We start from the raw sequence: 15,929 nt of genomic DNA on the forward strand, positions 1-15,929 counted from the left end.
GAGAGAGAGAGGGAGTGATAAGGAAGATAGAGAGAGAGGGAGTGATAAGGAAGATAGAGAGAGAGGGATAGAGGATAGCGGGAGGGAAGAAAGATAGAAGCGGGGGAGAGGGAGAGAAAGGGAAGAGATAGAGAGAGGGAGAGGAGGAGGGAGGGATAGATAGATATATTGGAGAAAGAGAGTGTATGTTTTGGGGGTGATATAGAGAGACAAAGGGAGATAGAGATATAGATGGAAAGTTAAGAGAGAGAAGAAGAGAGAGATGGAGAGAGGGAGGAAGGGATAGAGAGATTGATATATATGGAGTGAGAGAGCGTGTGTGTTTGGGGGGTTGAGATAGAGAGACAAAGAAGGAGAGATGGAGGGAGATATAGATATATATGAAGGGGGAGAGAGGGAAGAATATTTCTTGCACTAGATGCATTGATTTCAGTGTAGATGGTGATTTCTAATCCTATTTTCTTGCTTGCACTAGATGCATTGATTTTAGTGTAGATGTTGATTTCTAATGATATTTGATTGCTTGCACTAGATGCATTGATTTCAATGTAGATGATTTCTAATCCTATTTAATTGCTTCCACTAAATGCAACATTGATTTCAGTGTAGATGGTGATTTCTAATCCTATTTGATTGCTTGCACTAGATGCATTTATTTCAATGTAGATGTTGATTTCTAATAATATTTGATTGCTTGCACTTGATGCGTTGATTTAAATGTATATGATTTCTATTCCTATTTGATTGCTTGCACTAAATGCATTGATTTCAGTGTAGATAGTGATTTCTAATCCTATTTGATTGCTTGCACTAGATGCATTGATTTCAGTGTAGACAATGATTTTTAATCCTATTTGATTGCTTGCACTAGATGCATTGATTTCAGTGTAGATAATGATTTCTAATCCTATTTGATTGCTTGCTCTAGATGTATTGATTTCAGTGTAGATGTTGGTTTATAATCTTATTTGCTTACTTGCACTAGATGCATTGATTTGAGTGTAAATTTTGTTTTCTAATCTTATTTGATTGCTTGCATTAGATGCATTGATTTTAGTGTAGATGTTGATTTCTGATTTGATGTAATTGAATGTATAATGGTACACTAATTTTAAAGTGATTGGATTAACATCGTGTGTTAATTTCAATGTAATCACAAAACATTATTGACAATGTACATTGGCTTTGTGTTATAGTAATTCAACCTATTAATATTGGAGAGAAAGAGAGACAAGGTATGATGTTTACTACAATAGCTCGAGCTAAAGATTTAAATGGTTTATGATTTAATTGTCCTTTTCATATAATCGATATGAAAATATGACAATCGATATGAAAAGATGACAAAAGTAACAAGGGTGACAATAAGAATAGTAGAAGAAAATAGTTTGAGATTAATCACAATGAAGACTATTTGTAATTGACTATATTCTTATTATTCACATTTTCTATCATTCAACACTATTACATTGTCACTTTACATTCAAAATTTTTATTTCATCATTTTTCATCATTAAAGTTATTAACAATATTTATCATCTCAACAAACTGAGGTAACTAAGCAAATTTAAAATTAAAATGACCAGATTAATCTGAGACATATTTAGCATATTTAAAATGATTATATTAATATTAGATGAATTTACATATTATTGATAAAATTAATCATATGTTCGTTAGATTTTCTTTGGCTGCACACGACTAAAACCAGCGTAGATCCATCTTAACTCTGGATCTATCAAGCTCCGAGAGGGATCAAATCTCTCGAGGTGCAAACCTTTCTTGAAGTTTTGCACTCAAAAAAGAGGTTTGCACCTCAGAGATTTGATCCCTCTCAGCGCTTGATAGATTTGGAGTTAAGATGTATCTACGCTGGTATTGGATGTAGATAAAAAAGTTACATCGACATATATGTTCTAGGATGCATAGAAATAATGTTTTGAAAGTAAATATGTAAATATGGAGATTCGAAATGATCTCTAGAGTTCAAAAAGTCTTCATACTATATTCAAATGACTACATAGTATAGTATGTCATGAGTCACGACCCATCAATCAACAGGTGTAAGCGGTCAATGACATAGTAGGAGTTTATTTTATGGAGAATGCTAGTCTTTGTACTAGTTGTGAATTCCGACATCCATGAGCATTATTGTGTGAACAGGGAGTAATCATGGAACTCAAGTTATCCCTTTCCTTGGCCTATTTTTACAACCCTTCTTTTGTGCCTTTCTCTTTATTGTTTTTTTTTTTCGTAGATATAACTTTGGTTACAAGCTTTTACTGATTCATTTCTGACATCTTAAAGATGAAGTGTTAAATTGCTCTTTGGGTTTCGGATAATCAAAGCTCTTTTATTTATATAGCTCATGCGTTAGCGATGAATTGGGTGATGGCTGGTGAGGGGGGTAGAACTTAGGCTAGGATTTTGTCCATGCACTTTCATACATCCATGACAATCTTTTGCATTTTAACATGCTGGCTCATGCTCTTTCTTTTCTTTGTGCTGCATCAACCTCTTAGGCCAAAGTTCTTACGCCCCTACTCAAGGATGAGGAAAACAAGGAATTAATATACTGATGACTGATGGAATATGTTAAAATTTGCATTATTGTGGACAGGCAACTTCAGTTGTAGTTACATATTTGTGCCCCTCCTTGATAGTGAAGGAAAGGCCTCAAGGATGGTTACACTAGACTAAGCACAAGAGATGACCACCAAGGTGAAGCATGGGCACAAGAGTACAACGAAAAGTGGTATATCATCCAATTTAATTTGTGCTAAAATGCCCTTAAACATTACATGAAAGCATTTGAATACAGAAGTGGTTAATGTACCTTATAATAGGTGATAACTGATACACCTTCACTGGAGGAGTAGGCTAGATGAAATAGAGCACTCATTGGAGCACAGAATAGAGGCATTTAAGGATAGCTATTTGTGGATCATCATAGCGCTGCTGGTTGGCAAGTTGCAACAATTGGAGAATTTTTTTTTCTCCTAGGGGTTACCCACATGGGTGGGTAACAACCCCCAAACTGTTTTTGAGCACTTGATGAGTCTTGAGTTACATTAGAAACTTGAGTCTAACCAAGCTATTGCTTGGAAGTGGAAACATTCAGAAGTAATAAAATGTAATCAAATCTGCTTGATGCCCTTGTATTAGTGATCATTCAACTACATATATTATTTTCAAACCCCTTAATGTGTTGCTTATGTCCAATGAGATAGTGGTTGTTGCTTATGATTCTACATTTACAAGCTTGTGTGTATTCCATATTTTCAATTGCTACTTCCTTTCTCTTGTTGTTTCCACTTCACTACTTTTGGGACGTTATATGTATATATACTTTTTATATTTTTTCACTTTTCTATTATTCGTTGAAGATGCTTACTTTAATTCGTTATTGTTGGAAGATCAGGAGGCTTTATGATTAAATTAGATTTTCCTTTCCTTGATAACTATTTGTGAAATTTGTTGGCTTCTTATTTATTTAATTATGTTCTTCTTCATCAAACAATTATCAAAACGTAAACATGAAGATCACAAGAAAAACATAGAACACAAGATATAGCCTCCAAGCCAGGGCAAAACCCCTCCAAGGGTAAAACCCAGAAAATTCTCTTCTTATAGAATCAGACCAAATGAGATATCCAAGATCCATAACCACACAAAACTTCCACCTCTAGAGGCCAAGTCAAGCCTTCCTTCTTTCTTGCAGATCCATCAACAAGATACCAACAACAAGAGATGTACCAAAGCAAATCTTCTACAAATTCTAGCTCAAGAAGAAACCCTCTCTTTCAAATTTCGACCCTCCACTTCTTCTCTGCCCTTTTTGAGATATTTCAAATGATAATCCATCAAATGTGTGTCCTGTTGTCCCCTGATTGTACACCGCAAATGCGACAACGACTCTGGGCGAGGGCTGTCACTCTGATCCCTGCCCTCTTCGTTTTAGCCGTCTCCCTACAATAAGCTATGGGGGGTAGTCCCTATGAAATGTGAAGATGAGAGACTTGTTGACAACCAACAAGTCCGAGAGACACAACTGAATGGCCTCGCAACTTGGTTGAATTAGCAAGTTAAGTCATTTGATTAGATTTATTATGAAGACCAGTGCATTGAATGGAGTCAACTACTTGCTTAAAACAAATTATTACCAAGTTACCAGATGAAAAATTGTTGCTTAAGGATGCTTCACTATCCTATATGAAATGCAAATCCTACAATGTAGGTGAAATGCAAAACCTTGGTTGATTTTAAGTTATATGCCTATCTGAGTGTATCCTTCCTCTTAACTGTTTTGAAGCTAGTCTTTAGAGTAGGTTGTGAGGGAGAATCCAAAGGGGAGCAGGCTAGGGCCTGGTGAATGATACCTCCCCTTATGTTCTAACCACCCGATGCCTTTGGTGCTGCAAGGATTGTGGCTCTGACGACTGCAAGGTCACCGTGTAAACCACTAAGGAGGTGCTAGGCTCCTCAAGCTAGATGAGAAAGGTGGGCCTATATCTCTATCAACCAAGCTTATGCTTGGAAGTAAATTCATTAATGCAAGAGGCTAATCTTAGAATGCAAGTGCAAGAGATGGATGAGTGCTCTTAAGGTGAGATTACTTAATGTTCTTAAGTACTTTAATCACAATGATCTTCAATTACAACAATGGAGTACTTAAACAATAAATTAATAACAATCTCAACCACAAGAGAAAATTGCTCAAAACTCAACAGTGGCAGAAAATGTGACAAGTAGAGAACTACTCAAAGACAAGAGTAATGCTTCTTAGCACAATTAGCAATCTTGAGTACACCTTAGTCCCAACTGGTTAGAGTACCCTGCTCAAGTATCTAATCTGTAGCACTGCGTGTGCTATGACTCTTCATAGTTCATATCATTTTGAGATCTTCCATGTACCTATATATGTATGTAATTATGAATACCTCCCTAGTTAAGAGGGAGTGTTGAAGAATGTAACTAGTGTCGGTCTTCATAATTATATTTGATGAAAAGAAAGAGAAAAATAAATTTATTGTAAAGAAAAAATATTTTGAAGCATGGGTTTCATGCTCTTTTATTTATTTTCTAGGTTAAAGCCTCCATTGAAGGCTTCTAGGTTTTTTCACGAGTCAATAGAGTCATTGTCATTTTTATTAGACCCTTCTTGGGCTTTTGTATCATGTAAAAAGAATTATTTTTGAGTCAAAATTGTCATTTGTCACCTCCACACCAAGTCGGCCCTGTCCTCATGAAGTTAGCCTGGATTAGGGCTATTCGACCCAACAAAAAGAGTATATATAGAGAGACAACTCGACTCATTTGAAGCACACACTCAACAAGTTCGATTTACAAGAGAAAGAGACAGAAAAGAAGAGCGAAGTTGAGGAGAAAGAACAAAGAAGTTGGGGAAGACAAGAACATAGTTTTTGGGCATCTCTCTCTCACATGTGCGAAGTTACTGGAGTATAACTGGGTCCAAAAATTTTTGAATCTACCGCAGATCCAAAATTCTGGATTGAAGTTGCATCTGAGAAGCTGACACAGAGACTTTGGCAGGGATCATCTACTAGAAGGAAGGGTTGACTTGGTGATTGGAGGAGGTCTTTGTCTAGGTTTAAAGGGTCTTGGATTATCTCATCTTGATTTGAATCTACTAGTGGGAGAGTTGGACTGGTTTTCCCCTTGGAGGGGTTTTGCCCAGGCCGAGTGCCTACATCTTTTGTCTCTTGTTCTTGTGGTCTTCATGTACATTTAATTTGGTAATTGCTTGATGAAATGTAAACTAACAAAGAAGTGAAAGAAGGCAACATAAATCACAAATAATTATCAAGAAAGAGGAACCAAATCTTAATTCCTGTAAGCATTGATTTCTCAACATTTTCCCAAGTCTGTGGCCTAATCAAGTTCAGAAATGAGTTATTCTAATTCAGTCTTCCTCCTTGGTGGCTAGACATGAGACATCATTTTTCAACCATAAATGATCTTCTTAGATGCCTTTAACCTTGACCTTAGCTCTGATTCCATGTTGAGAAAATATAGGGCAGCATATAGACAAGTTCTTTAGTTTGATTTCTCTAATACTTTGACAAGTTCTTGTGATTATTGTATTTTTTTCTTTATTATTGTTGTTATGTTCTTTTCATCATCAAGATAAATGCCAAACACGAAGACAATAAAGACACCAAAGATAGGCACTCAGCCAGGGCAAAACCCCTATGAAGGGGAAAACCCAGTCAAACTCTTCCACTAGTAGATCTAAATCAAATTGAGACACTCCAAGACCTTTGACTCAACCTCCTCCAGCCATCAAGTTAACCTTCCAACTGATATTTAATAATGCAGATTTCTTCATTAGTCCAGGGTCTCGGTCTTCTTCTAGACCAAAGTTTTCTAGTTCTTAGTGTACTTTGGTTCTGCACCATGTTGTTAGACTTTGGTCTTGAAATGAATAACCAAACAACAACCTTTCTGCAATAGACAACAAAATCTTCAGTCTTGCAATAGATAACCAGAATTTTCGGTCTGTAACTTTCATTTTGTACCTATTGCTCCTTCGCTGATTAATTACAGACTTCTTCACTAGACTTTTGCTTGTATTTTCTTACTTCTACAGTAGTATGGATCCTTCTTTTATGTATCTCGCACTCCCATCTTTCCTTGTAGCTTCAGATCGAAACTTCTTATGATGGACACAAAACAGGTCGAGTTCATTTACTATTTATAGTGGTTTGTCACTGTATGTTTTGGGTCTGTTACTGCTCAAACTAGTAGGGGCCCTAAGAGGGGATCCTATAGAGCAACTACTAGGTCAAGGGGCAACAATGGAGTGATAGCCCACTGTCACCTCATCTAAAGCTCCCTGCTCTTTACCGACTTTCATCAATGGGAGGAGTCCCGGTATGAGAGGAATCACTAGAATATATGGATCAATGATAGGATGTAGGGTGATTCCTAAAGCCTATTCACAATAGAGGCTCAAGTAATTGGCTTGCTTGCTTTGAAAGCAATGTGATTGGCTCTCTAAGAAGGGATATGAGGATGCCTAGACCTAGGGGTGGAGGGAGGATATGCCTTGACAAGGGGCTTCCTAGGCTTAAGGATCCTTGTGAAGAAATGGATTCTATGCAATCCTCGTGAAATTTGAGTTGCAGGACTACAAAAAACCCAAGTGGACCGAAACTAGGTTAGGGGTATGGAGTTGATCAACCAAGGAGGAGCTTGACCTAATTAGGCGAGAGAATAGGATCAAAGGACAAGTTTTCTTTTTAGATTTGAATGCAATGATCCAAGTGAGGACACTGACCAAAATCAACCTAGGGCAAGAATTGGTCTTATGGCTAGGGCTTGCTATATCTCGAGATTCCATTGTCGGATTTGCCTCAAACTTGGAGGATCTATAGAGAAAACCCCAGTGCAGTAGTGGACCAAAAATCGAGGTGTTTGGATGGCTACATAGGAATTCGATTGACGCGCAAGTTGACCCTCTAGTGTTAGGCCTAGAATTGGGAAGAAGAAAAGAAAGATAAATTTGACCACCAAGAGGATGCAGGATCAATGCCTTGCTTAGGGGGCTTAATGGAGCCTAGATCAATGAATTTCGTGAGCTAAGGAGCCCTAATTAACCCTTTCTAGCCTATTCAAGGGAAGCAACTAGGTAATTAGAGATTTATACTACAAATTTGCCAAAGAAATGAAGTTTCTAGGTCTTTCAACCTAAGAGGTGCCTCTAGGAACATTCACCCAATCCCTCAATGAGCAACACATGCATTAAATCACTTATTCAAGGTCCCAAAAGCATTTCACATCACATTAACCCATACAATAATAATGATAACAATATACATGCATTTGACAAGTAAGATAACAAGAATAGCATTAAAAGTTCACTGACATGAGAGAGAGAGAGTATCCATTCATCAACTTCGCATTAGAAAGAAGCTCCAAAGACAATAGTGAAAATCCAAACATCATAGTGTATTAAGAAACTCCAAAAATTCACCCCAACAAAAAGTTGCTAAAATCTCTCAAGAGATACTAATCCAATCCAAGTGATGAAGAGAGGTTAGAATGAGCCTCTCTCATATTTATACAACTCTAAAGGGGATTCGATTTGCCTAATTGGCCTAATTTAGCCCCAAATAATAAAATAATACATAATAATGACATGACTTGGTGACAAGCCCACCAAGATAGCTCAATAATACAAAGAATAACCTCTCAAGAGGGCAAAATAATGAATGTGATGAGTCGTTGGGTCATTGAGGAGGCCTAATGGAGTCCAAATGTGCCAAGCTGAGTGAAAAGGCTCCTAACATAGTGGACAAGGGGTTGGCCCCTTGTTTTGCAAGCAAGTCACATGTGATGCTCCCAAGTGGATGTGGAGGCATAATAACATCCTCATGGGTCTCCAAGTGGATTGATAATGCATGTAAACCATCTGTAAGGGCTAGGATGATGACATAAGCCCTCCCTTTGTCTCCTACAGTGAGACACATCCTCATTTGGACCTTGGAACCTCTGCCAAGTGTGTGGTACAAATGTGGAGCCGACTGGGCATGGTGATCCAGGTGCATCATCCTCATCCAAAAAGGTGGAACACAAGCAGTCACCGAATGGTGCTTGGTATCCATGAAGTACTCTCTGCTATGGTGGAGGCCCATGGCTCTCCACGCTCACCCTACAAGTGCTAATGTGGCCCTCTTGAGGGCTTGGACCATGTATAGGGAGACCAAACCCCAAATGAAGAGCCACCTGCAATCTTGCATAAGATCTAATGTGTCCCCTTGCCCTCCAATACACCAAATCATTAGAGTAATCGAGTAAAAGAACTTACAAATCATGGAATCAAGTGGGCAATTCATGGTGGCATGCCCTTCCATAGTGGGCTTTGGCATGTACAGGTGTCTCCAAGCTCAATAAGGGGGTTAACCAAGGACCCTATTAGGTGGTTTCAACCTTTAAAGGGGGTGACATGTCCATGGTACATCCATCAATGGGTAGGTGGCATGTGATATAGTGATGGAACAAAGTGGGGATCAGGGGAAGGCTCCAAGCCACATGTCATGGTACAAGGGTAGCTATGATGAGGGAAGCCCACACTTGGGTATATGAGTGTAGGAGGGAGCAAATTGTGGTACATGAGTTATCTCGACCTTTGTTTTTCCACCCTTCTTCATATGCCTTTTGCCTTTGATTGATTTTTCTTCATAACGGCTCGGGGTTCCAGGGGATGAGATCACGATGCGTAGAATATAGTAGTAGATACCCCTTTTTAAGGTGGGGTAGTTCATTTCCCACCAGGGGTTGGGACACTCGTGGGTTCCTTAATGTGGAGGGGGCTCATCTAAGGCCCATAAGAACCAGGGTGATGGCCATAAATAATGGGTGGAGCTCATGTTTGGCATTTGCCCACGTGCTAAATTTGTATGTCCTGGCCATCTTTTGCATTTTGTGGTACATTTCATATTAAGAGTGGCCAAATTACGTTTTTTCTTTTCTTTTTAGCTGCATCAACCTCCGGGGCATTGTTCCAGGCCCGAACCAAGATGTGGTCAAAGGGAGGGGGAGGCTAACTCTTTGTGGACCCAGTGGACAAATGTGGACCCGGATGGGAAAATTGATGAATGGGGTTAAAATGAGCGGAGGGGGGGCGATGTATATGGTGTCGAGAAGCGGGAACATGCAACCAATATCGGGATTTTCCATGTAGTGCCAACCCTAAAGCTAATATCCAGTAAAGGAGATCCCACGAGACTATGATACAAGGCTAACAACCAAATTAGGCAAAGGAGACAAGAATACAGATCTAGCCCACTCTTTCCACTCAATCCCCCCAACCAATCCATTCCCAACAGTGTTCATGATAAGTAAGGAAAATTGCTCAACTATACCAATGAAAAGCCATTTCTTCAGGGTCGAAAGGCCCACCTTCAAACATATGATCATAACAGATGGTCGAGGGACCACATCGCTGGCTCAGGTGGCAAAGATAATGGCACATCGAGCTATTTGGTAGCTGCAAGGGGTTGTTGTCTGCCAATTGAGGACCATCTAGGAGAAATTTTTTCTCTTATGCATACTGCCCACATGTAGTGGGTAACAGGGCCGACATGAACAGTAGGCAGGCCGACTTATAGAAGATGAGGTTGACTTTATGGTGGAGGGCCTAGGGGTTAACATGACTAAAATAAATTTGTTCTTTTGATACAATGAGCCCAAGAAGGGTCTTTTATATACTAATTTTGACTTTGACTCAAGATATAAACCCTAGAGCACACAATGGGTGCTTTGACCTATTGACCATTGACCCAAGCATGAAACCCATGCTTTAATAAGTCAATTCCTTTTTACATAAAATTTCCTTTTTCTTTCTTTTGACAAATATATTACATAATGACTCAAATACAATTATGAAGACCGACACTAGTTACATTCTTCAACACATAATAGATAACATGACATGTCCTACAAGGCTTTGATTTGCATTCTTTGGGCTTACAATGGTGTTGTCCATAAAGAAAAATTGGCTATAGTTATCTTTGCTGAAATGGTGGGTAACATGGCCAATTGGACTCCCTTGATTATTGTAAATTTTTTTATCTAGGAGAAATATGAAAAGTCATAGGTGAACAGGAACAATCATTGGATCTCTTGGAAGATAAAAACAAAGGTCATATCTCATGTATTTATATATGGCTCATATTTATAAAATAAATTCAAGGCTAAGTTATTCAAGGCCTGTCGAATCTAGAGATTGAATGGTAAATGATTTTATTCCTATGATGCTCAATGTAACAAGAATTCTTTTCTTTTGTTTATTTAGAGTGTTTTAGGGTTTAAGAGGTCAATTTTAACAAGGTGAGTGCTATTTTCATTCATTTTTTACCAATTCATTGTTGAGTTCTGCCTGAAATGAATCACTAGGCCAAGAAAATCATGATTCAGCCTTATTTTTGTAAAAATCAGCAGATGCAGCAGAGAAGTCACTTAAAAGCCAGATTTTGTAACAGATATCTTTCCATGAGAAATATCTTTTTATTCCATATGAGGAATATAAATGTTTTAGTCTTCAAGGGACTGCTCAGCCTCAACAACAAAGCTCAAAGCCATTACGACAAAGCTCATCATGTCACTTGTGGGAATTGAACCTAGGTGGGGAGGATAACAATCTGTAATGTTCCAAACTTGGAAAATAGTGCTATGCAAAGCAAACAATAAAAATAACACCATAAAATTGAAACATTCATTGCACACCCATAAAAAGTCCAGGAATAACCAACAACTGAGCCATTATAATCTGGGAGAAAAGTATAATAATGTGGAAGTGGTGCACCTGGGCTTGCCTCAATGGCAAGCGTGATCAAGCCCAGGTGGTAATATGTGAAGCCCAGATGGCACAAATAACTGCTGCAATGATGCCTTGCGCTGCCCTTGTGAAACTGTGTTGTCTGCTGTAAATATGCTGTTGGAAACCCCACCTCCGGTGCTCAGAAAATTCTGGGAAATTAACTTCGACCTCTCCACCAAATACCCAGAATAACCCACGAAGGAATTGGCCAAATGTTGACCTCAGAATTTTGGCCCAAATTCCCCCCTAGCTCCTCTAGCTGCTGACTGAGTTGGGACCCTTGTTTGACCTCTTAGATCTGCCCAGAAAATTCTGCAAAATTAGCCCCAAGCTCCTCAACCAAAACCCACCAAAACCCAGAAAGGGTTTGGCCTAGTTTTGATCTTGGAAATTCGGCCTCACGAGAGCCACACCCTCTTCCAACTGCTGAAATGTATGACTTTCCTGTAACTCCAGAATAAGCCCTCCAAAACACACCAAAATGGCTGAGATAATCTTTCCCGAAATTCTCCTTATCTCTCCCGGCAAATACTCGCTCCACAACTGATGCACGAATTCCCACGTGTGCCCAGTGATGAGTTCCTGCGCTGGCCTTGAGTGCTAACAATCACGCTGCTCCCAACCAGAAATCTCCAGCTCCCAAAATCCTCCTAAAGGCTAGTCTTCCCGTGTACTTCCTTCTCCAAAACTCCTCCAGCAATTGCTCCCCAGAAGGCCACTGAATTATCCACTGCGTATTCCACTACTACGTCCTTTTGGAGTACGCACTGACTGAATGATGGCTGAGTTGGGGGCTTTGAATATCCACCTGCAATCTCTTGGAATGATAGAAATAAACCTCACTAGGGTGGCACTCATGGTCCACCAAAGAGAGGGTGAGTTCTCCTCATGGAGAACTTGTGTTAAACAGCAGGTGACCCAGTTAAGCAGCTCGAGCAACTAAGGTTGAGTCCAATATGTCAAAAGATACCAAATGAGGCTGAGCCTCCTCTATTTATAATTCGTGGGCCTCTTTTCCCATGTGGGCCCCCTCCAACTAGCAATTCGACTTTTCCTCCTTAGTCATTTGAACTTCTCTCTAAGGTGGTGCGTGTTTCCTCATGTGGGTGGCCCCCATGCTATGCCAACAAAACATTTTGGCCCCCTTTTTCCTTCCTTAGTCTTTTCCAAAAATCACATGGGTCCCATGACCTCCAAAATTGTCAAAATTGTAGAATAGATAAACCTGTAACAATTTAATTTCGGAAGCGACATTACACAATTATTCCTCCCAGCCACCCAAGATAAACTCAATTGACATTCTAACAAATATTTTATTGTTTGGTGATTTTCTCTTTTCTGAAAGTTTGCTGAATTTTACTGTTTCTTTCCCTAGTTAAAATTTGGGACTCTGGTTGAGTCATTCCAGAGTCCGTTCTGCAACACTGGCGTTATTCTTATGCAATGATTACAACATCTATGCATATCCTTGGAGTAATTAACTGGCATCTGTAGTTGTTAAAAGAGTAATAAATGTTTCTACAATAACCTTGAATGCCTTGGAACTTGTCTTTTTGGTAAAACAAATTGCTCTTTGAATATTGTGGAAGTGCATTGCTATTCATTATTCTATAGATGATATAAAGGAATGCGTTTCTTGTATTTACTTTGATTCCCTTCTGTCGTCAATGTTTTTGTTCTGCAAATGCTTATGCTGATCTCATCTTTGTCTTGTGTACAGAATGTGATATACGAGCATGTCTGAACACTCTTCAGTTTCTTAACAAAAAGAAAGAATTTCTAAATGTGGTATGATATCAAAACATTGGAAAATAATTATTTCTTATTAGTATTTTTAACACAACACTTGTATGCTCCTGATTCCTCTGAATTGTCCTTTCCATTCATTGATAATATAATTTATTTACTGGAGGTAATACCCATTCAATATACAGGTAGATATTAGTTCTCAGGTTGTTGGTCGAAAAGATATGACCAGCAGCATCTTTGATATTTGGGGAGCGGTAAATATAATATTCCATCAATTTAATTATATTTTTAATGGAAATTTGCTTATTTTTCTACGAAATGCCTCTAAACTTGAGGGCATTTCTCCTATCAGTTCAGGCCTTCTTTGCCTTCTATTTACTGGTTTGGTTTTATGCTTATACTATGCAGGTTCTGCAAAAGCGTAAGTCCAAAGTCAAAGGACGCGCATTAAACAATTGCAAGCAAGAAGGTCAAAATTTTACACAACTTCATGAATTTATTTCCCAGCAGTGAGTACTTCATGGCCTTGTTTTACTACTTCCTAAGTTCCTATATGCATAACTATTTCATCTGCTCAGCATGCCATTTTTTTGCTTTCAAATGCTAACACTGAAACATGTATATCACAGTGGGGATTATGAATTGGGGGTTGAAGGAATTCATGAAAATTTTCTACATATGAGGTACCATGATTCAGCAATGGAGAAGACTGTACGCACTATATGCTTGATCTTGTTTTCAGCCAGTTGGTGTGTTTGTCTGCATTATTAGTTACATATACAATTGTTTGACTGGTTTTTAATATTATCATGTCATATACAGATCAAGTGTCTTGATTTTCTTTGTGACTCCAATTTGTTTAGTCAGCGTACCATGCGAGCTCAGCAATTCTTTCTTTATGGTGCTCTCTTGATCCCAGCCTTTTGTACATTTCGTTGAGTTACGATTTGAATTAACATGCTGAGGAGTCTTGTAACATACAGTTCTGGGCTTGATGGCTATGTTAGGTTATATGGTTACATTTACATATACTACTTCAATCTGACAATGTGCCTCACATGTATTTCTTGTGTTTAGCATATCAACCTTCGATTATTATTTCTATCCAACGTTTAATAGCCCAAGTAGAAAAGCCAAATATTGAGTGGCCAAAATCACATCAAAGGTGATTCTATGCTTTCCTTTTTATTTTTTACTTTTTAAATATCTTATTTTTCTTTGTACATTATGTGGTTTTTATTTGTTCTTTTGCAACTTGTTACCATCAAAGTTGTGCATGAATTCAGGTACAGAGCAACCTTCACTGGAAAGAAGGATTTATTGAAATCATGGATGAATAGAATTTCACCAACTGTTTCAAGATACCTTTCACCTGATTCGATTGTGTTGGACATTATTTCTCCACTGCTGTACATCTTGTCACCTCCAGCTTTGAGGCCTGTAAGGAATTGAGAACATTACCATATGCTTATTTGTTCTGTCTTTTTGTTCATGTAAAACAGTTTCAACAGCTCCAGAAATTTGTATAAGAAAAGGAACTGTGAATTGAATAAAGAAGATGGTATAAATTAAGAGGAATGTTGAATGGTTATGATTTCTATGACACAATCCTCATTATTCTTTAACTCTTTTCAACTTTATAAGTTTATGGGGTTGGAAACCATCTAAAAAATATTGTAGATTGCAATGAAGTTGTGAAACATAATAAACTATCAGAATAGATGTAGAAATAATGTAATTGTTTTCACCATTTCTCAGGATTTGTGAATTATGCTTGATTCATTGTGAAACATTGTAGTTTGCTAACCATATGTAAAATTGTTTTAATCATTTTTTTGGTATGTGGTTCATTGTCCCGGGAAGTCGGTGACCGCTACTCCCATGGAGTAATTGTACCAGACAGATCTACCCTAAAGGATCACTTCCTGCCAGCTCAACCACGACGCCTGACTCCGCGAGTGTCGAGAGAATTGAACCCATGACCTCTCAATAGCAAAGGTGCTTTAACGACGAGGACTCAACCATCTGAGTGTGAAAATTCGATTACCCGAATCACCACTGCAACAACTAATTAAGTTCCTTCTATTTGTTAATCACTAAACAAATTATTTACTGTTTCCTACAGTAAACACCGAAACTAATACACTGCAGTCTTCACCAATTAAATTATAAGCTGAAACAAGAAACTGAGCAAGAAAGAAATACACAACACATTACACCATTATTTTTGGACAAATGTCCCCGGAAAAACCCAATGCGGGAAAACCAGTGCCACAACTGAGGGTTTAATTATTAAGCAGTAGTAATACTGAGTACAATTCGTTGGATGCCCAACTGGGGATCCGATACAGAGGGAAACTGGGCAAAACAAATAGTGAGATGCTCTCACCTTGTCATTAAAGGAACCAGCGCTGATCTTGCTGGAAATGGGCCTCTGCGTCCCTTTTGCGTCAGCCTCTGCACAGAACTGGGTCAACCCCACGCAGTCTCTGCGTCACCTCTGCTGGCTGGAAACTTCAATTCTCAGCCTCCCGGTTGTTGAGATTTTCTGTTTTGGAGCAAAATAGGAAAAATCTCAGCTGATGGCAACAATAGAAATTCAGTTCCTAGATTAGCTCCAGGTTGTTGGGAGGGAGTTAATGCCTCCTATATTTGATGTGAGTGAGTTAATGAGGCTGTTAGATTCTCTATGCTATATAACAGGCAACCATTCGGATGGTTTGCTGAGAGGGTGAGAGTTTTGTGAGGATTTCATTATGTAATCTCCAGTTTGAATAATAAAATTGCTGATGCCTATGTTTGGTGGACGTAGCCCAGATTGGTTGGGTGAACCACG

General features: G+C 38.6%; 1 protein-coding gene across 2 annotated transcripts in view; it reads left to right on the forward strand.

Moving 5' to 3' along the window:
• The window catches only part of CTF18 (P-loop containing nucleoside triphosphate hydrolases superfamily protein), a 245,805-nt gene that overhangs the window by 188,116 nt on the left and 41,760 nt on the right, over positions 1–15,929 (forward strand). The window contains exons 13-19 of one of the 2 annotated variants that reach the window (XM_089439755.1): positions 13,065–13,132; positions 13,279–13,347; positions 13,502–13,602; positions 13,723–13,804; positions 13,916–13,994; positions 14,171–14,258; positions 14,380–14,533. In XM_089439755.1, coding sequence (XP_089295881.1) covers positions 13,065–13,132; positions 13,279–13,347; positions 13,502–13,602; positions 13,723–13,804; positions 13,916–13,994; positions 14,171–14,258; positions 14,380–14,533 — 641 coding nt within the window. The remainder of the gene's footprint in view (positions 1–13,064; positions 13,133–13,278; positions 13,348–13,501; positions 13,603–13,722; positions 13,805–13,915; positions 13,995–14,170; positions 14,259–14,379; positions 14,534–15,929) is intronic. The other variant, XM_089439756.1, reaches the window with a different exon arrangement.

Source organism: Pinus tabuliformis, chromosome 9 (assembly GCF_031772625.1).
Source record: "Pinus tabuliformis cultivar Carrire ecotype Pingquan chromosome 9, CPIR1, whole genome shotgun sequence".
Lineage (NCBI taxonomy): Eukaryota > Viridiplantae > Streptophyta > Pinopsida > Pinales > Pinaceae > Pinus > Pinus tabuliformis.